Genomic DNA, 19,400 nt, shown 5'->3' with positions numbered 1-19,400 from the left:
GTTTAACGGCCAGGTTGGCAAAGAGTCAAAATGCTCCTGCAGCTAAGACGGTCTGAAATGGCCAAGGACAAGGTTTGGAGGGAACTTTTTTTTTTTTTTTTTTTTTTTTAATGGACTAATAAAGATGAAAAAAATTTAAAAAAAACAGGGGAATTTTTGGCTTATAAGCCCTTGTTCAGGATAGGTGAAGGACTTTAACCTTGCACATGATGGCTTGAACTGGTTGTGTTGGTCACTCAGGTGGCTCCAGTGGGGTTGGGACCCTGGGAGCAGAGAGAAGAGAGGGAATGAAGAACTTATGGGAGCTACTCCTGTTGTAAGGATGTGTCCCACGGAACGGGCTGTTCCTCCAGCTGGAATGGCCCCTGGGAGCCGCTCTGGGCCGCCCATCCACGGCAGCCCCCGGGGCCAGCGAGAGCTGCAGCAGCTCTGATCCCCGCGCCAGGCCTGCAGCTCCCGGCAGCTCCGTGTTTGGGTTTCCATTCAATATTCCTCGGCTCCGGTCTCCAAGGCTACACGCCAACATCCAACCCCTCCTCCCACTCCTGTTTTCAAAGAAAGAAAAACACTGTGAAAAGAGGCTGCAGCGATTTCTGGGCAGTTTTCAAAGCAGAGGCAGCGCTGGGAGCTGCTCTGCCCGCGGGCTCTGCTCCGGCATTCCCGGGTGCTCCATCCCCGTGCAAGGGGGAAGGCACCTCCCCACGGCAAGCGCGGGGTGTAGGGGAGCAGTTTAAAGGTTTTAAGGGAAAAAATGGGAGTTTGGAGTAGTTATCTACACAGGGCTTCGTTCAAACCCTTCTGCAAAAGCTGCGTTTTTTGGGAATTCCATAGCCGGGAGCCCTGCCCTGGAGCTGTGCTGGCCCCACTCCCTGGCCGGGGAGGGTGCGGGGCTGCTCCCCTCGGCTTTGGCCGCTTTTGGGGCTCTCGTTCATTTCTGTTCCCGTGCTCACAGAACAACCTGCTTTTGACAGCCGGGTACCCCTGCCCTGCCCCAGCACGGACAGTGGGACAGCCTTGGGTGCCGAACCAGTGTCCACTGCTCCAGGTGCTGTGACAGCCCCAGAACCCGCCACGGACCGCCATCCACAGAAAGGGGATATCAGGGGACAGCCAGGTGGGTGTGCAGAGGAGGAAGAGGGGGATGAAGAGAAGGAAAGAGAGGAGAAAGGAAGATGAGGAGGAGGATGAGGAGAAGAGCAGCACCCAGTAGCTCACTGCAGTGCGATCTGATACCAGGCTTGCTGGATGCTGTGACAGAAGCACCTGCAGAGAAACCAGAGTTAAATCTGCTTTATGTTGCTGTAATTATGTTACTAGAAAATACAGGACACATCTCAAATTTTGGGTTTTTTTTTTCACTTTTGTTGGAGACTTTTGTCCCAAGGCGATGTTCCCGTGCTCTCTGTCCGTGCGGAAGGGTTTCAGTCAGGTTCTCCCTGCGTACACCCCCGGTGAACTCGCTCCAGCTCTGATTTCCGTGTCGCTCCATCCGCATTCCTGCGGCATCAGCGCGGGGCCGGGAGGAGGGAGCGGCTGCCGGTGCCCCCGGGACAGGCCGGGACAGGGGCGCTGTCCCGGAGCGCAGCAATCCCGGGTATTGCGGGCCCAGCAGCAGCCCCGGGGCACGGAGCGGGGCTGCTCCAGGGTTCTGGGTTATTTTAGTGCCGAGGTGACTCACGCTGATCCCGGTATGACTCAGGGGGAGCTGCCCAGGGGCACGGCTCGGCTCGGCTCGGCTCGGCTCGGCTCGGCGTGGCACACTTGGCTCACACGGGGCTTTTCTCACGCAGCCCCGCACAGGGAGCGGCGGGGCGGCCGTGCAGCACCCGCGGCTCCGGGAATCGCCTTTCCGACCCCTCCGCAGGTGCAGCACTCTGACACCACTTTAATGGGAAAGTTTGATTAAATTAATGATTCCCGAGTGCCGGGTGCTGAAAGGGAGGCTCAGCCCGGGCCGTGCCGCTCTGCCCTGGCGCTGCTCGAGATTTGTGACACGTCTGAGCCCCAGCTCCCGGGGCCGCATCCATCACGGGCAGGAAAACGAACGGACTCTGCTTGGCCCAGACCCCGCTCTGGGAATCAGCTCTCCTATGGCCCGAGCAGCCTGGAAAACATCGCTTTTCCAGCACCGCTTTCCAACAAACACCGAATCCTACAGATTTCTTCTTGGCACCGACCGAAGCATTTTTACAGCGACTGATTTTTCTCTGTGAGATTCAGAGAAAGGCTGAAAGGCTGCTCCCGCTTCCAGGAATCGCGGCGAGCACAGGTCGTTCCCTCTCGGGACAAGGCTGCGCAGGCACTGCCCGCACCCCACCCCTGCCCGCCCCCGCCCCGGGGCACCGGGGGAAGCTTTTCCCCGGCTCGAGGGGACAGCGGGGACGTCCCGCGTGTGGCAGAGGGTGACGGTGCCTCTCCACGGGCGGTGGGTGCGTGGCCGACCCTGGGTGCCCCGTCCCGGCCCCGGGGATGCCGCCTGCCCTCTCCGGAGCACCGGGATGTGCCGAGCCGGGATGCGCCCTGCCGGTCCGGTCCGCTCGGTTCCTATCGATGCCAATCCACGCCGATCGGTCGCTGCCGGTCCGTGTCACGCCAGTGGGTCGGTGCCAGTCCGGTGCGGTTCGGTCCGTGCCGGTCGGTGCCGCTGTGCGCCGTGCCGGTCCGCGCCGTGCGGTGCCGGTGGGTGCCGCGGGGATGCGCTGCGCTGCGGTGGGACCGGACCCGTGGGAGGCGGCGGGGGCGGCCCCGCTAATTGCATAACCGGGACGTCAATGCCGGCGGGAGCGCGGGGGAAGCGCGGGAAGATGGCGCCCCGCGCCCGGCCCCCGCCGCGCCCCGCAGCCCCCCGGGCCCGCGCCCCGAGCGCCCGCTGAGCGCCGGCGGCTCCGCGGTAAGGGCGGCAGCGGCGCCGCCGCGGGACCGCGCGGGACGGGCGGGACGGGCGGGACGGGCGGGCGGAGGCGCCGCGGCCGCCTTTGAATGAGCCAATGGCGGCGGGGCCGCGGCCGCCGCTCGGGGCTGCCCGCGGCCACCCCCGGCAGGTGCCACGGGGCGCGGGGGACGCGGTGCCGCTGCCGCCCGGCCCCGAGCGGCGCGGGGCTCCCGCACGTGTCCGCGGGGCCGGGGCAGAGCGGGGAGCCCCGGGAGGGAGCGGCGGGGCGGAGGGAAGCGCGGGGCTCTGCGGGAGCCCCGGGGCGCGGAGCGGAGCCGCCACAGCGCTCGGACGCGCTCCCACGCGGGGACCCGGCGGTGTCGCGGCTGGGGAGCGCCGGGCTCTGCCGGGAGCGGGATCGCTCTGCCCGTCCCGGGGCTCCCGGCGAGCGGGAGAGTCCTCACGGACGGCAGGGCCGGGCAGAGCGGGCTCGTGTCGCGATCCGGACACTCGTGGTGCCGTGAGGCCACACGTGTGGCCGTGACGGGAGCCCCAAGGGGAGAAAAGTCCCTTTCGAGCCGTTTCCGTGGCGTCCTTGGGGATCGCGGCTCTGCTGTGGGTGCTTTCTCTGCCTCCTGCACCCCAAACCTCGTGGCGGTGACATTTGGCCGCCTGGGTTCGCTCGCTGTGGGTGGTGCTGGCACATCCCTGCTCCTGCAGCAGTCCCGCAAAACTGCGCGGAAATCGCGATTTTCAAATCACAGCACATTTAAAGCTTTTATTCCTTATGTGCCCCTTCCCAAAAGGGAACCACGCGGACCTGTGGCGTGTCCCGCTGCTGCGGGAGCCTCTCGGGGGTTAAATCCCTCTTGTTCGCCAGCAGCAAAGATTTTGGCTGCTCCCTGGATTTCGTGGAAAGGAACCGTCCCAGCGGCTCTGCTTTGCAGCGTGCTGAGCCCCTGCTGGCGGGGCTGAGCCGCCTCCAGCCTCGCTCCTGCCGGGCAGAGCGCTCAGGGATGCCGTGCCGTGCCGTGCCGTGCCGTGCCGTGCCGTGCCGTGCCGGAGGGCGGGTGACAGCGCGTGTGTCCCCTGCAGGCGGTGCCGATGGAGGGCGCGGAGCTGAGCCCGCTGATCCGCGATGTGTACGCGGCCGCGGGCCGGGTCCCGCCGGCGGCGCGGAGGGGCAGCGGCTGCCGGGAGCTGATGGTCCGGCTGAGCGAGGGGCAGTACGTGCTGTGCCGCTGGACAGACGGGCTCTACTACCTCGGCAAGATCAAGAGGGTAACGTGGGCACCCCCGGGAACGGGAGAAGCCGAAGTGGCGCCGGTGCCAGCGGAGCCGTTCCCTGGCTCGGTCCCCGGCTCAGTGTGTCTGTCCTTGGGCGTTTCGGGTTTCCATCCTGCCCCGGGGTGTCACACCCCAAACCCGAGCGCCCCGAGGGACGGGATCAGGCACCAGGGAAAGCAGGGAAGCGCTGGGAACGGGAGCTGACCCACAGCCGTTCTGCTCTCGTGTGGCAGGTGAGCGGCTCCAAGCAGAGCTGCCTCGTCACCTTTGAGGACAACTCCAAGTACTGGGTGCTCTGGAAGGACATCCAGCATGGTGAGTGTTGCCCCATTCCCCCTTTCCCGCTGTGGCACGGCTCCCGGCAGCCCGGGGACGTGGCTGTGCCACCGCCGTCCCCCTGCTCCCACAGCCGGTGTCCCCGGGGAGGAGCCCAAGTGCAGCATCTGCCTGGGGAAGAAGTCGGGGCCCAGGAACGAGATCCTCATCTGCGGCAAGTGCGGGCTGGGTGAGTTGGGTGTCCCCCCCGGGCCCCGCCGAGCCTGGCCCGGCCCCGCCGCTGATACCGAGCCCTCCGCAGGTTATCACCAGCAGTGCCACATCCCGGTGGCCACCGGCGCCGAGGGCCCGCTGGGGACGCCGTGGTTCTGCCGCCGCTGCATTTTCGCGCTGGCCGTGCGGGTGAGTGCGGCTGCCCCGGCCCCGTGCGCTGCCCGTGCCCGGCACGGCGGGCAGGACCGGCCCGGGCGGCCCTGCTGACCCCGGCCCTGCCTCTCCCGCAGAAAGGGGGGGCCCTGAAGAAAGGAGCCATTGCCAGGACGCTGCAAGCCGTGAAGATGGTGCTGTCCTACAACCCCGAGCTGCTGGAGTGGGACTCCCCACACCGAACCAACCAGCAGCAGTGCTACTGCTACTGCGGGGGGCCCGGAGAGTAAGGGCAGCCTGAGTGCCAACATTGCCTTTGTGGGGACAGTAAGGGCAGCCTGAGTGCCACCAATGGCTTTGTGGGGACAGTAAGGGCAGCCTGAGTGCCACCAATGGCTTGTGGGGAAAGGAAGATGGGATCAGGGTGGGGATGTTTGATGCCAGGCTCGCAGGGCACTGCCCCGGGGCCAGCAGCTTTGCCATCTGTGTCTCTGTTTGCACAGAATCACCAGTTAGGGACACACTTTTTCCCCCCACCTGGGGTCTGTGTCTGGGAGAGAACTGGGGCGCTGCTGCCACACGCTGCCCTCACTGTCACCGCTCTGTCCCTGCCCAGGTGGTACCTGAAGATGCTGCAGTGCCACCGCTGCCGGCAGTGGTTCCACGAAGCCTGCACCCAGTGCCTCAGCGACCCCATGATGTTTGGGGACAGGTATGGCCCTGCTGGACATGGCTGGGGTGGCTCCATGGGCACACCCCAGCTCTGTGTCCCTGACCCATCTGACACTGCCATGGATCAGGTGGCCCTGTCCCACAGAGCCCCTCTGCCCCTGGCCTTGCTGCCACCATTGTCCCTGTCCCAGCTGTCCCACCCTGGGCCCTGCACAGGGGTGGATGTTCCTCACCCCCAGCCTGTCCCTGGTGTTTTGCAGGTTCTATGTGTTCTTCTGCTCTGTGTGCAACCAGGGACCAGAGTACATCAAGCGCCTGCCCCTGAGATGGTGAGGAAGGGGCTCTGCCTCCTCTGGTGCCTCTGGGACACCAGGACATGCCCAGGTGGCTCTGGGACACCGGGATGTGCCCAGGTGCCTCTGGGACACGGGGCTGGATGATCCCTGCAAGGGCTCAGCTGCAGGCAGTGTCCCACCTCTCCCCAAAGCCCAAGGGGTGCTGTCCTGGCCGTGGCATCCACTGGGATTCACCTCTGGGCTGGGCTGCTTCCCCTGTGAGGTGTGGGGAGGTTCCAGAGGTGGCTTGGGAGGCTCTGGGAGCTGTAGTGGCACTGGCAGAACAGGGCATGGGGGTGGTGGCACCATCCTGCCAGGGCTGCTGACCCCGTGCCCCTCTTTGCTGCAGGGTGGACATCGTCCACCTCGCCCTCTACAACCTGGGTGTGCAGAGCAAGAAGAAATACTTTGACTTCGAGGAGATCTTGGCCTTTGTGAACCACCACTGGGACCCTCTGCAGCTGGGGAAGGTACAAACACACCTTGGGTTGAGCAGCCACGGGAGTGAGAAACATCACCCCAGCCTGAGCAGCACTCAGCACGGCAGCTCCTGCTCCAGAGGGGTTTAATAACAAATAAGACTTTCCCTTCCTCTGCTCTGGGATTTTCCTTGGAGTGTCAGAGCTGACCCCTTTCCCAGCACTCACACCACCAAACCTGTCCCGGGGCAGGACGGGCACTCCCGAGGGTGGCACTGCCAGGCCCGGGTGCCTCTGGCCGGGCCTTGGCTCCCTCCCTCTGTCCCTCCCTCCCTCCCCGGCCCCGGGCAGGAGCCGAAATGCGGAGTTCGGGTTCCCCCGTCTGTTGGGACTGGGCATAAGCAGGGCGGGCACTGAGCCCTGCGCGCCCCTTCCCGCAGCTCACGGGCACCCCGGTGTCGGAGCGCGGCCCCCACCTCCTGAACGCCCTCAACAGCTACAAGAGCCGGTGAGAGCCGGGGGAATGGGCACGGAGATGCGGGATGGCACAGGGGGGATGCGGGATGGGGCTCAGGGAAGATGCGGGATGGCACGGGGGGGTGCGGGATGGCTCAGGGAGGATGCGGGATGGGCAGGGATGATGCGGGATGGCACAGGAGGATGCGGGATGGGTACAGGAGGATGCGGGATGGGTACAGGAGGATGTGGGATGGGCAGGAGGATGCGGGATGGCACGGGGAGGATGTGGGATGGGTGGGGAGGATGCAGGATGGCACTGGAGGATGCGGGATGGGCAGGGAGGATGCGGGATGGGCACTGGAGGATGCAGGATGGCACAGGGGGGATGCGGGATTGCACAGGAGGATGCGGGATGGGCGGGGAGGATGCGGGATGGGTACAGGGGGGATGTGGGATGGGCAGGGATGATGCAGGATGGGCACAAGGAGGATGCGGGACGGCACTGGAGGATGCAGGATGGGGCTCAGGGTGGATGCGGGATGGGGCTCAGGGTGGATGCGGGATGCTCCGTGCCAGCCCCGCTGAGGGCTCTGCTCCCTGCCCTCCCCTCCGCGCCCAGGTTCCTGTGCGGGAAGGAGATCAAAAAGAAGAAATGCATCTTCCGCCTGCGGATCCGCGTCCCCCCGAACCCCCCCAGCAAGGTGCTGCCGGAGAAAGCCCCCGGCGAGGGCGAGAGCGGCTCCTGCGAGCTGAAGAAGAGGGGGAAAAGCAAATACGCCCATAAGGACAGGTGAGCGGCCCCGCTGGCCCCGCGGCAGGAGCAGCAGCAGCAGCAGCCCCCTGCCCCTTCCCCTGCCCTGCCCGAGCCCCCTCCCTCACTCCTGCCCTGTTTGCAGCCCCTTCCCCTGCCCGAGCCCCCTCCCTCACCCCTGCCCTGTTTGCAGCCTCCTCCCGCGGCAGCTCCAGCAGCAGAAGCGGGCGCGGCGCAGGAGGGCCAAGTTCCTGCTGGAGGATGCCATTCCCAGCGTGAGTGCCTTGTCCTCCCCTCCCTGCCCGGCCCGGGGCTGCCCGCAGGTTTGAGAGCTCCCGTCGGTCCCGGGGTGCGGGCAGCGCCCCTGTGCCAGGCAGTGAGGAGTGAGCTCTCTGTTTTTGCGACAGAGCGACTTCACCTCGGCCTGGAGCACCAACCACCACCTGGCCAGCATCTTCGACTTCACGCTGGACGAGATCCAGAGCCTGAAAAGGTCTGTGCAGCCAGAGCAGGGCTGTGGGGGACAGGGGTGCCGCTTGTGCCAGGCGGGGGCAATGCCGCATCCCAGCCCGTCCCATCCCACCCCATCCACAGTGCCAGCTCAGGACAGACGTTCCTGTCGGACGTGGACTCCACAGACGCCACCAGCACCTCAGGCTCGGCCACCACGAGCCTCTCCTACGAGTCCAGGTGAGGACTGAGCCCCTCGCCCCCTTCCGGAGGGGTCCCAGTGGCACGGCCAGGGGAGTGAGCACCTGTGTGTCCCCTCTCCATGTCCCGCCCTGGGGAGCTTCCCCTGCCTGTGCCCCAAAACGGGCCGGGGGTCCCAGAGTGGCACCCGCAGGGGGTGCAGGATCGGAGACATCAGTCCTTGCTGGGCTCCCCAGATGGGATGGAACCTTCCTGGCTGCCTCCAGAAGCCACCCGGGGGGGGCACATTTTTTGTGCCACCCTCACTCGCTCCCTGTGCCCTCCCCGCAGCCGCAGGACCGTGGGCAGCCGCAAGCGCAAGCTGGCAGTGCCCGCCTACGCCTCGGGGGCCAAGAGGCGAGGAGGGGCAGAGCCGGGCGGGCACCGCCCCGAGGGCAGCGAGAACCCGACCGGCCCCGAGCGCCCCGACGGCGGCATCGACAGCCACACCTTCGAGAGCATCAGCGAGGACGACTCCTCGCTGTCCCACCTCAAGTCCTCCATCAGCAGCTACTTCGGGGCCGCGGGCCGGCTGGTGTGCGGGGAGAAGTACCAGGTGCTGGCACGGCGGGTGACGCTGGAGGGCAAGGTGCAGTACCTGGTGGAGTGGGAAGGCACCACCCCGTACTGAGCCCGCCGGCCCCGAACCTCTCCCGGAGCCAGGGCGGAGCAGATCGGGCTGCTGGGGAAGGCCGAGGCACAGGAGAGGCGCTGGTCCCGCCCGCGGGGGGAGGCAGCGCCCAGGCGGGCAGGGCTGCCCAGCGGTGAAACCTGAAGCCCCGACGCTCTGTTTTATCAATGTTAACGATTTTTAGTTCTCTGGCCGTGTTTGTGCAGAGCGTGGCCCAGCCGTGCCCTGCTGATGGAGCCGGTGGTGCTCAGAGCACCGAGGGGGTCTGGCCCCTCCAGAAGGGTCCCCCTGGCACGGCTGGAGCAGCTGCTTGGGGGGCACCCCACACCCTCGGCCTGTGCCTGGCACAGCCTGGCTCACCCCATTGTCCCAGCCTGACCGAGCAGCCTCGAGGGGCTCCTGCTGCCCAAACACCACCCCCTCCCCATCCCCGGGCTCCCAGAGCTCATCCCTGTGCCCTCGGGAAACCGGGCTTTCCCACCTCATCCTCAACCACTCATGGAAGGAATGTGGTTTGCTTGACACGGGAGGAAATGCCCCAGACCCAGCCCAGGCGTGGCGGTCGCAGCCATGGGGCACATGGGCTCTCACCCCACAGCCTGGGCTGAGGGTGCTGCTGCACCAGCTCCATCTCCCTGCTCTGACAATCATGATCTTGGAAGAGATCGTCCAAAAAGTCCTCCTTTGCCTTAAAACCACCATGGGCACTGCACAGAGTGCAGCCCAAGGCCTTTGTTCCTACAGGAATCTTCATCCCAAATGTGCCAAACCAGCAGACAAACCAAAAAAGGCTGAGGAGGACACGGGGGCAGGGGCTGTACTGTGTCCACCCCTGTGGCCACCCCTGTGGCCTCCTGGCTGTGCCTCTCTCACAGTGCTGATGTTTGTGAGCACTGGGCTTGATTTGTCTGCAGGAGAGAAGGAGCAGCCCCTCCTTTAGCAAAGCAATGCTGCCAGCTTGGGCAGGAGCACAGCAGTTGGCTTTTTAAAAAAGATTCCAGTATCAGATAGATGTGTTAGGTTTTTATCATTTAGAGAGACAGAGAGGTATTTTTGATGTCCTCATCATCTCTCCCCATCCCACCATGGCTGTCCCAGGGGATGGAGGGAGGGCCGTGCTGGGCTCTGGGGTCCTGTCCTACCTGTGCTTGTGGGATCTGGCTCATCCAGAGCAGAGTGTCCCTGTCCCTTTGGGAGAGGGGCTGCCAGGTCCCCCCATCCCTGGCAGGGAGGGTCCAGCAGCTGGAGAACTGCCTGTCCTGCCTTAGCTTTGTCCTTGAAGGATCACTTCAAACATTTCCCTTTCTGAGTGCCTATGGAGCCCTTCCAAGGGCTGTGCCAGGGCTGAGCAGGGTTGTGCCAGTGGGAGCACCCACAGGACCTGGCCCTGGCCCCTCTCTGCTCCCTCTCTGTTCCCTCTCCTCCTCTCCTGGCTTCTTGCAGAGAATTGAATGTGGAGCCTTTAAAAGTATTTTTGTTGCAGAGTATATTTTGCATTCGCTGTAATAGAGATTATAACAACTCTGTGCACCTTCTGATTTCAGGTTGCTGCTTGTAAGCACCTCTCATTATACCCGAGTTGTAATTAATATGTCTGATGTACAATTAAAAAGCGGGGTTTTTTTCAAAGTCACTGTTTTCCTGTAGTGTGAGGATTATTGGGCTGGGGTGCCCAGTGCCTAGCACGGGTTGTGCTGCTGGGCTGTGCTCTGTGCCAGGTGAGCTGTGCAAGCCCAGGTCAGGCCTTTCCTCCTGCCCAGGTAAGAAACTCCTGTTTATTCCCCTCCCAGTCACATAAATACCCCAAAAATGTCCCCTAAGTTATGTCCCAGAAACCATGAACACGAGGATCCTTCTACAAAGCTCAGCTCAGGTGGGGTAGGGGCACAGTGCCAGCAGGACCACAAACTGTGCAATGGGGAAGAAGGTAAGGGAGTAGAAGTCTATTTTTAGGCTGATGGGGATTTTGAAGTTTATGATGAATTTTCACTCTCAGAAGGAGGTGAGGCTTTCTGTTCTGGGGTGGATGTAGATTGCTATGGGGATTAGGCTGATTAAGCAGGAGGTTTTGGCTGTGTTTGTAATTGTGCTGGGGGTGTTCTTGAGGTTGTTGGAAAGAAGTGCAAATAGGATGGGGGTGGAGAGGGTTGCCAGGGATGAGAGTGTGAATGTGTTTAGGACTAGTGAGAGGTCCATTATTTTCACTTGGACTTGCACCAAGGTGAGTGGCTCCCAAGACCATTGCATCACTATTATCCTTTATACCACTATCCGTGGTCCTGTTGGCACCTGGGCTCCCCGACCTGGCCCACCCAGCTCATCCCAGCTCCCTGTGACAGGGAGGGCTGAATCCTGCTGGGGTTTGCTGGAGTTTGCTGGGTGTTGCTGAGGTTTGCTGGAGTTTGCTGAGGTTTTCTGGGCTTTGCTGAGGTTTTCTGGGGTTTGCTGGGCTTTGCTGGGTTTTCTGGGCTTTGCTGGGTTTTCTGGGTTTTGCTGAGGCTTGCTGGGTGTTGCTGGGGTTTGCCAGGCGGGGTCAGGGCTGGCTGTGGGGACACACGGCACCGCCAGGCCACGGCTCCTGGCTGGAATTCGCTGCTGACAGCCCCGAGTGTCCGGACAGGGGCATCTCTGCATCCTCATGCACAGCTCTGGGTGCAGGCAGCTCTTCCCAGCTCATCCTGCACCAGCTCCGGGCTGCCCAGCGCTCAGGGGCAGGCAGAGGAGTGGAGCTTTCCCAGCCCCGAGCTCCCGTGTCACAGCAAACCCCAGAAGATAAAAGCTGCCTTATTGCTCCCCAGAAATGAGCGGCACTTTGTGCCCTTCAGTGCCGTGGGACGTTCTCCTCCATCCACCGGAGGTAGGCAGGGTTCCCCTGCTCGATGGGCAGGCTGATGATGTCGGGGATTTCAAAGGGGTGGATGGATCTAAAGTGGAAACAGGCGCGGAGCAGCGGCGCAGTCAGGAAGCCGCCCCAGCCCTGCCCGGCCCTCCCGCACTTCAGAACACCCACAGCTCCTTTGTGCCACGTGGGAATTCTGCTCTGGGTTTGGGCTCACCGCAGACTGCCGGGGCTGGCCCCAAGCTGAGAGAGCCTCCCTGCCCCGGGAGCAGCAGGAAATCCTGTCAGGGAATGACAACCGGCGTGGGGAGCAGAATCCCTCCGCGAACCCAGCAGTTGGTATTTCTGCCACCTTTTCCTTTTTGCTGGTGCCATCTCTGGGTTTTTATGGCTTGTAAGATACAGCAGGATCGCTTAACCCCCTCTGGGTGGGATGGGACTCAGGGAACCCCCAAAGCTGGAGCAGGAGGTGGCAGCCTACCTTGGATGGGACACCCAGTGCTCCTGTGGAGCCAGAGCCTCACCTGACGTAGTTGAACAATTCTCCTATTTTGGACGTCCTTGTTTTCACCAACTGTGGAGAGTAAAAAACCAGAACAAACCTCAAGGAGAGATGTGAAGGGAGATGTGGAGGGATCCTGGTGTGCAGCTTGGCCAGGGTGTGACAGGAGCTCTCCCAAGGCTCCTCTCCGGGGATGGTCCCAAACCCAGCAGGTTGGTGACACCCTCCCCAGTCCTCCCTGCAGCCCCTTTCAGATGGGGCCCTTTCCAGCAGGATTTTTGTTATGTAGGGAATGATCACTTACTAGCAGTATTTCAGTGGATTCTTCCAGCTCCCCTTTCCAGAAATACCTGGATTTAAAAGAAAAGCAGCATCAGCAAATCCAGCTCTGCTGCAGCCATGCCAACCCTCAGGATCCTTTCCCTGCTTGGTGCTTCTTGCACGTGGCCATTTCCTTACAAAGCGGCTCAAGAAGCATTGCTGGCCCCAAAACTGCTGAGCACACGGGTGAGCACCCCAGGTTTATGGACAGGAGCCCCCTCCAGAGGATTTGCCCAGGGGGGCAGATTTGCCAGGGCAAACTGGCTGGGCTGGGGTGGCTCTGAGCATGGCTGGGGGACAGTGCCTGCAGGGACAGTGCCTGCAGGCTGAGCTTTCCTCCTCTCTTTCCCTGCAGGAGAGGAGCTGCACCTCTCATGAGTCAGATGTGACCTTTGAAAACATTTCCGCTGCCAGGAGCTGTCCTGATCTCATCTGCCTGCAGGGGAGGGCTCGGGCAGGGCAGGATCCTGGAGCAGGATCCAGCTGGAGCTGCAGGAGCAGCCCTGCTCTGCCCCTCTGCGCGTGCAGGACATGAGGGATTAGAGGAAGAAGTTACTGGGTTTGTAGGAAAGGATGGATTAGGGGAAGAAGGGAGTTACTGGGTTTGTCCTCTGGGTTTGTAGGAAAGGATGGATTAGAGGAAAAAGGGAGTTGTGGGGTTTGCCCTCTGGGCTTCTAGGACTTGATGGATAAGGGGAAGAAGGGAGTTACTTGGTTTGCCCCTCTGGGTTTGTAGGAAAGGATGGATTAGGGGAAGAAGGGCATTGCTGGGTTTGCTCTTAGGTGGGATATGGGTTTGCACTGTGGGATCCCCTCCTGAGGGAAGCTGGAGTGGGATCTGCTCCTCACTCCTGCCAGGGGGTTTCTGTGAGGAAAAGCTGTTTTGGGGCTTTGCTGTTGAATCTCTCAGCCAGTCCAGTCCCTTTGCATGGACAGCTGAGGATCCCTGCAGAGCAGGGCTGGGCCTGTTCCAAGGTCAAACCCGCTGTTCTTCCTGCCTGAAAAAGCTGCTTCATTTTGCAAAAGCCTTTTCTGGTCCCTATTTGGCTGCTTTTTAGAGTCTCTAACAACAGGCACCACGTCCTCAGGACCATAAGCCCTAAATTGCTGGATGCCTGTGTAACCAAGTACCCAATAAATGAACGGGCAGTGAGAGCATCTGCCCTCCTCAGCGAGCACAGAGAGGCTCATCCCCACCATCTGCAACAACAAACACACCCAGCAGCCTCTGGAACCCAGGCCTGTGTCCATCCCCTCCTTCCCTCCCTGCAGAGCCCAGGTTTGCTCTCCTGGGGGAATGCCCAGCACTACTCACAGGGCCGAGCTCTTGGGCAGGATGTTCACACAGGCAGCCAGCCTCCTGTCCATGATGGCCCTGGGGACACAGGGGGACACTCAGTGCCAGCCCACAGCTCACCCCAGCCCTGGGACATTCCCTTGTCAGCTTTGGCATTGGAGACACTGAATTTTGGGTTACTTATTACCCTGAGAAAACAAAGGTGAACTTTGGCTGGGGATACTCCAGATGAGGGCTCTGGGACCCTCCCTGTGCTCAGGAGGGACTTTGGGGGTTGCTCCTGGCCTGGAGGACCCCGCCCAGTGCCAGCCCCGTGCCCCTCTGGCTGTGGGGTCACCAGGGCAGGGACTGAAATGTGGGACCACAAAAACCCAGCCTGGCTTTGTCTGCCCCTGTCCAGCTGTGCCCCTTCCTCCCAGAGCAGCCTGAATGTGCATCCTAAATTAAAAACATCAAGGTTTTCCAACCCAAAATATCCTGGAAAGCTGAAGCCCAGATAGATTCCTTCCCTCCATGAGGTGAGGGCTGTTTGTTATTGCAGAGCTGCTCGGGAAGAAGGGACACCTCAGAGATTACAGAGCACTGAAGCAACCTCAGGGAGGAGTTTTAGAAGAAAGGAAGAAGGATTTAGAAGAAGGATTTTTGGAAGATTTTTAGAAGAAATGCTGTGTTTGGTGAGCAGAGCAGTGTCTGGCCCCTCTCACAGAGGTGGCAGCTGTCCCTCAGGCAGGGCACCAGTGCCCCCACCTTGGTTTAGCACTGGTTTGGGGGACCATGGATGGAGAGAAGGAGGCCCCCAGGATGCTCAGGGCTGTTTGGGCTGTTTGCTCCCACCATGTGCAGGCAGCTCCAGGCATTCAGTGCTCCTGGAGGATCTTGAGTTAATCTTCAGAGCAACAAAGTGCAGCAGCACGAGCAGAGCCACCCCTGCTGTGCCTGTCGTGTCACACATGGCACAAATCAGTCTGGATCTGCTGCCTGCAACTTGCAGCTCCTTCAGCACAGGAACCTTTTGGTTTCGGTGCTCCGTCCCCATAAATTGAGATCCTGAGATCCTGAACTTGGTCCCAGCAAGCTGAGCAGCAACAAGAGGCCACCAGGGGAGCAGAGGACATTGTGAGAAGCTGAATGTGATCTGTGGAAAATGCCTGCATAATACATGATAGCTTTGGGTTGGGTACTTAATTGTGTGTTTCTTTGCCCTGAAGTGAGACAGATGAATTATTAATAAGCAGAAAAGCAAAGAAAATGATAAACACAGGTCTAAGGCAGCAGTGGGGGCTGGGGGGTGCTGGGCAATTGGGTGAGGTGCAGTGGCCACACCACCCATCCAAGGGGGTCAGCTCCCCCCAGGACAGGCAAGAAGGTCTTGAGATGCTGAATTCCATCTTGCAGCTCTTCTGCTTTCCCAAAGCTTGAACCCCTTTTTTGTGGGGTGGAAAATTTCCTTGCAGACTGATCCACGTGAGTGAGGGCTCCACTGAGCAGTGCAAAGGAAGAACAAACACAGGAAAAGGAGTGGGGGAAAATGAGTGCAGAAGCCCTGTGTCATCCCCTGCAATCAGGGCTCACTGCTCCCAGCTCCAGAACAAAGGAATAATTACTCCACCAGTAAAACCACAACCAAAGTACACATATCTCAGCAAGGGGAAGTGATTTATCTCCTCTCCCTTCCCTGCAAGATGAGCAACAAAGAGTGGAAAGCATTTGCAAAGCTGCTAAGATGAGGCATTTTCAGGAACTGAGGCTCTTTTCACCAGGTACAGTTGCTCCTTTTTTTATAGGAGACATCGAGCAGAGCAGACATAATTCCATTTGAATTCCTCAACACAGTTGCAGTATTTAAGGTGACACAAACTCCCTTTCAGTAGCCTGTCAGTTCCTGGGCATGTCTGGGAGCCCTTTGTTGGGATGGAGGGGTTTTGGCAGCAGGAAAACAGCACAGGAGGTGTTGCAGGAAACTCCACGGTCCATCATAAACACTTCCCCAGGCAACACGGGTTCAGCTCTTTGAACAGACCATCCATTGAGGCAGGGCTGACAGATGTGTGAAAAGAACTCTGCATGCAAAATATCACCCTAAGTGCCTCACATATTAAAACAGAAGGAGAAAATCGAGGGAAAGCCCTCATTCCCTGAGGTTTGCCTGGTGAGCAGAGACCTCAGAAGTGTTTGTTGTGGACCCTTTTCCCTTTATTTTCATGTGAGAGCAGTGTGCCTTGTCTCTCTCTGTAAATATCCCTCCTGGCATTTTGTTGTCTAGAGAGGAATAAAGACTGTGGCAATCAGAGAACATCAGCTTGGAGCCTAATCCACCTGAGAACCCAGAAATTCAGGGTTCTTGGAAAATGCAAGGCAGTGAAATGCATGGAGAATTGCTTGCTGTTTCCATGGCATTGGCTCCAGAGGGAAATGTCAGCTTTCCTTGGGACAGAGCAGCTCTGGGCAAGGGCTTGTGGTGCACTCAGTGGAAAGGAGCATGGATGGGGTAAATCCCAGAATGGTTTGGGTCGGAGGGACCCTAAATTTGATGTCACTGCCACGGCAGGGACACCTTTCTCTATCCCAGTGTCCAACCTGGCCTCAAGCCCTGCCAGGGGTGGGGCAGCCCCAGCTGCCCTGGGCACCCGGAATTGCCAGGGATAAATTCAGCTCTGCTGCAGCCCCTGCAGGGGTGGTGTGGCCGTACCTGGCGATGTCCCTGGCGATGTGCTCGTTGAGGCAGGTGACAAACACCACCGAGTGTGTCCCTGGCACGTAGCTGCCCGTGAGAGCCGAGTGCAGCTGCAGAGCCAGGCCCCGGAGCAGGGGGTGCAGGAGCAGCAGCAGCGCCAGCACCTCGGAGAGAACAGCAGGGGTGATGGCAGTGAGATACTGCACGAGATATTGCACTTGGGAAAAAACACCGGCATTGTCTGGGGCCGGAGGGACATTTCTCAGCATTGCAGGAACAGGTCAAATTGAGTTAACTAATTAATTAATTGAATTAATTCAGTTTAATCAGTTCAATTGGATTAAGGTGAGGATGCTCAGGTGAGTGCATCAAGGTGAGTGCTCAGGTGAGTGAATTAAAGTGAGAACCTGCTCCTAGAGGGATTCATTCCCCCCCTAAAGGGCCAATCTCGTGCTCAGGGCAGGACAGGGGCACTTTTGAGGCTGTATTAGCCCAGGCCCCAACGGTGGGAGGTCACCCCCAGACTAATGGGGGTCCCAGACCCCACCCCAGCAGCCAGGACTGGCTTTGTGCAGGAGAATGAGGAGGTAAGACAGGGAATGGGGAGGTAAATCTGGAGGGCTGAGGAGCAGCTGAAGGATGGTGCCACTCTGGGCTGCAGCGCTTTCCCTTTGTCTTTTGTTTTGTTTCTGACATAAACAGCATCTGGCCCTGGTTCAGCTGCAGTGATTTTAAAAATGATAAGAATATATTCCTTTTCTCCCCTTATTTTCACCCTCCTTTTTCCTCTGAAAAACCTGCCATTACAGCACTAATGTAGAAATCTCTCTTTTTTTTTTTCTTTCTTTTTTTTTTTCCTTTTTTTTCTTTTTTTTAAATTGAATTAAAAATCTCTCTTGTCACCACGAAGGAGCTCCTTTCCATTTGGAAAATGACTGATGTGCTGTATTGCTCGTCTTCTCTTTCCCAATCCATTTGAGGAAATATTCTTTATTACCACAAGAGTTCTCATCATAATTTTTAGAGCTCCTTCTGCGCTCCTTTTTTTTCCCACTAAGTCATTTAACAAATATTATACAACAAATCCCAGAAGCTCCTCAGTGAGTTACAAGCCAAACAGAGATGTGCTGCTGTACCTATTTTTCCAGATTAAAATGTAATCATGCTCCTTGCTCAGGGAAAAAACAAACATCCAACCTGTTCAGCCTGATGATCATTAATCTTCTTGTAAAATCTTCCTCTTCATGTGATGAGGAAATCCCCAGCATCATTTGTGATTGAATATTAGCACAAACATGAACACTACCTTGTTTTTTTTTCTGGTGTTTCCCCTCCTTTTTTTTATGAAAAGGAAGATTTTCCACCCCTTTTTTTTCCCAGAATATTTGTATTTGCTAAGGGATGGTGCAAAAAAGGGGTGAAACATCAGAATTCCTGCCTGATAAACCAATTAAACTCATGATTGCCAAAATACTGAAGTGGAAAAACTGAAAACACCCCTGTGAGGATTTAAGAACTTCACTGAACAGCACAAAATTCCAGTTTAGTGCAGAGAGACTCAGATTTCTGCAACACTTCTCCTGGCTTTGGTGAGCTATAAACAGCTTTAGGTTTAGACCCTGCCAGGATTTTTGCCTGGTTTTGATGAGATTCTGTTAAAAAACCCCAACTGAACAACTTGTGGCAATGCTGAGTGTAAAAAAACCTGAAAATTTGCCTTTCTCCCAGCAGATAGAGGGAGCCCCCCCCTCCTGCACGATGGCTTTGGGGAGAGGTTTGCTAACAGAGGCACACAGAGATATTTCCATGGTTGCTTGGCATGGGTTGGGGTCTGTTGTGCTCCCCAGGGATTGTCCCAGGTCCTGGACCCCCATCCCATCCATGTGTCCATCCCTGTGTCCATCCCAGCCCCATGTCCGTCTGTCCTCATGTCCATCCCCATCCCAGCTTCCATCCCAGCCCTGTGTCCATCCCCATGTCCACCCCATCCTTGTGTCCATCCCAGCGTCCATCCCATCCCCATGTCCATCTGTCCCCATCCCATCCATGCGTCCATCCCTGCATCCACCCCATCCCTGTGTCCATCCATCCCTGTGTCCATCCCAGCGTCCATCCCATCCCCATGTCCATCTGTCCCCATGTCCATCCCCATCCCAGCCCTGTGTCCATCCCAGCCCCATGTCCATCTATCCCCATCCCTGCATCCACCCCATCCCTGTGTCCATCCCAGCATCCATCCCATCCCCATCCCCATGTCCATCCCCATCCCAGCCCTGTGTCCATCCCAGCCCCATGTCCATCCAGCCCTGTGTCCATTCTCATCCCATCCCCGTGTCCATCCATCCATCCATCCATCCATCCATCCATCCATCCATCCATCCATCCATCCATCCATCCATCCATCCATCCATCCATCCATCCATCCATCCATCCATCCATCCATCCATCCATCCCATCCCCGTGTCCGTCCCCGTGTCCGTCCCCGTGTCCGTGTGTCCATGCCCGCACTCACCAGCAGCGCGGTGCCGCGGCCGGCCCGTGCCCAGCCCTGTGCCCCGGGGGCCATCGGGCAGCGCTGCCTGGGCCCCTCCATGCCCGGCGCTCCCTCCACCTGCCGTGCCCGAGCCGGGAGCGCCGCCGGACACAGCGCTGGCTCCTCCTCCTCCTCCTCCTGCCGGCCTTCCTCCCGGCCGGGCCCGCCCGCTGCGGGGCTGCGGGACCGGAGCGGACAGCGCGGTGTCCCCTGCTGCCACCGCCGGCCCGGGGGACAAATACCGGCCTGGGCACCCCAGAGTGGGCTCGGACCCCCGAGCTGGTGCCGAAGTTTCCAGGCGGTCCCTCAGTGCCAGCCCCGGAGCCCGTCTGAGCTCTGAGACACGCTGACCCCATTTATCCCCTTCGCTTCCATTTCCCTGTCTATAAAATTGTAATTTTCTCAGATTTCGTCTGTTTGGGGGTCTCTGGATAGAAATTGCCGGGCGGCGGCTGAGTCCCGGCGGTGTTTGTACC

The 19,400-nt window shown here is 59.4% G+C and overlaps 2 protein-coding genes across 5 annotated transcripts; one reads left to right on the top strand and one right to left on the bottom strand.

The window, feature by feature from the left end:
* The first annotated feature begins 3,972 nt into the window (after nucleotides 1–3,972).
* PHF19 (PHD finger protein 19) lies at nucleotides 3,973–10,391 on the top strand. 2 transcript variants are annotated; one of them, XM_063175074.1, is made up of 14 exons: nucleotides 3,973–4,153; nucleotides 4,393–4,474; nucleotides 4,569–4,649; nucleotides 4,737–4,837; nucleotides 4,939–5,087; nucleotides 5,418–5,513; nucleotides 5,734–5,802; nucleotides 6,158–6,278; nucleotides 6,668–6,735; nucleotides 7,306–7,476; nucleotides 7,631–7,712; nucleotides 7,845–7,930; nucleotides 8,032–8,127; nucleotides 8,419–10,391. In XM_063175074.1, exons 1-14 carry the CDS (start codon nucleotides 3,977–3,979, stop codon nucleotides 8,756–8,758), a joined length of 1,719 nt encoding a protein of 572 aa, XP_063031144.1. In that variant the 5' UTR covers nucleotides 3,973–3,976; the 3' UTR covers nucleotides 8,759–10,391. The 2 variants fall into 2 exon arrangements, with proteins under 2 accessions (XP_063031144.1, XP_063031143.1); XM_063175073.1 differs by having other exon boundaries at nucleotides 4,569–4,664.
* On the bottom strand, nucleotides 10,228–18,984 carry CUTA (cutA divalent cation tolerance homolog). 3 transcript variants are annotated; one of them, XM_063175076.1, is made up of 6 exons: nucleotides 18,904–18,984; nucleotides 16,407–16,555; nucleotides 13,736–13,795; nucleotides 12,404–12,449; nucleotides 12,122–12,171; nucleotides 10,228–11,682 (listed from the first exon to the last, which is right to left on the bottom strand). In XM_063175076.1, exons 1-6 carry the CDS (start codon nucleotides 18,982–18,984, stop codon nucleotides 11,580–11,582), a joined length of 489 nt encoding a protein of 162 aa, XP_063031146.1. In that variant the 3' UTR covers nucleotides 10,228–11,579. The 3 variants fall into 3 exon arrangements, with proteins under 3 accessions (XP_063031146.1, XP_063031145.1, XP_063031148.1); XM_063175075.1 differs by lacking the exon at nucleotides 18,904–18,984 and having other exon boundaries at nucleotides 16,407–17,233; XM_063175078.1 differs by lacking the exons at nucleotides 13,736–13,795; nucleotides 18,904–18,984 and having other exon boundaries at nucleotides 16,407–18,420.
* Between the last annotated feature and the right edge of the window lie 416 nt (nucleotides 18,985–19,400).

The sequence above is a fragment of the Melospiza melodia genome, chromosome 22, assembly GCF_035770615.1.
Source record: "Melospiza melodia melodia isolate bMelMel2 chromosome 22, bMelMel2.pri, whole genome shotgun sequence".
NCBI classification, from domain to species: domain Eukaryota; kingdom Metazoa; phylum Chordata; class Aves; order Passeriformes; family Passerellidae; genus Melospiza; species Melospiza melodia.
This window is presented reverse-complemented; position numbering and strand designations above follow the sequence as displayed.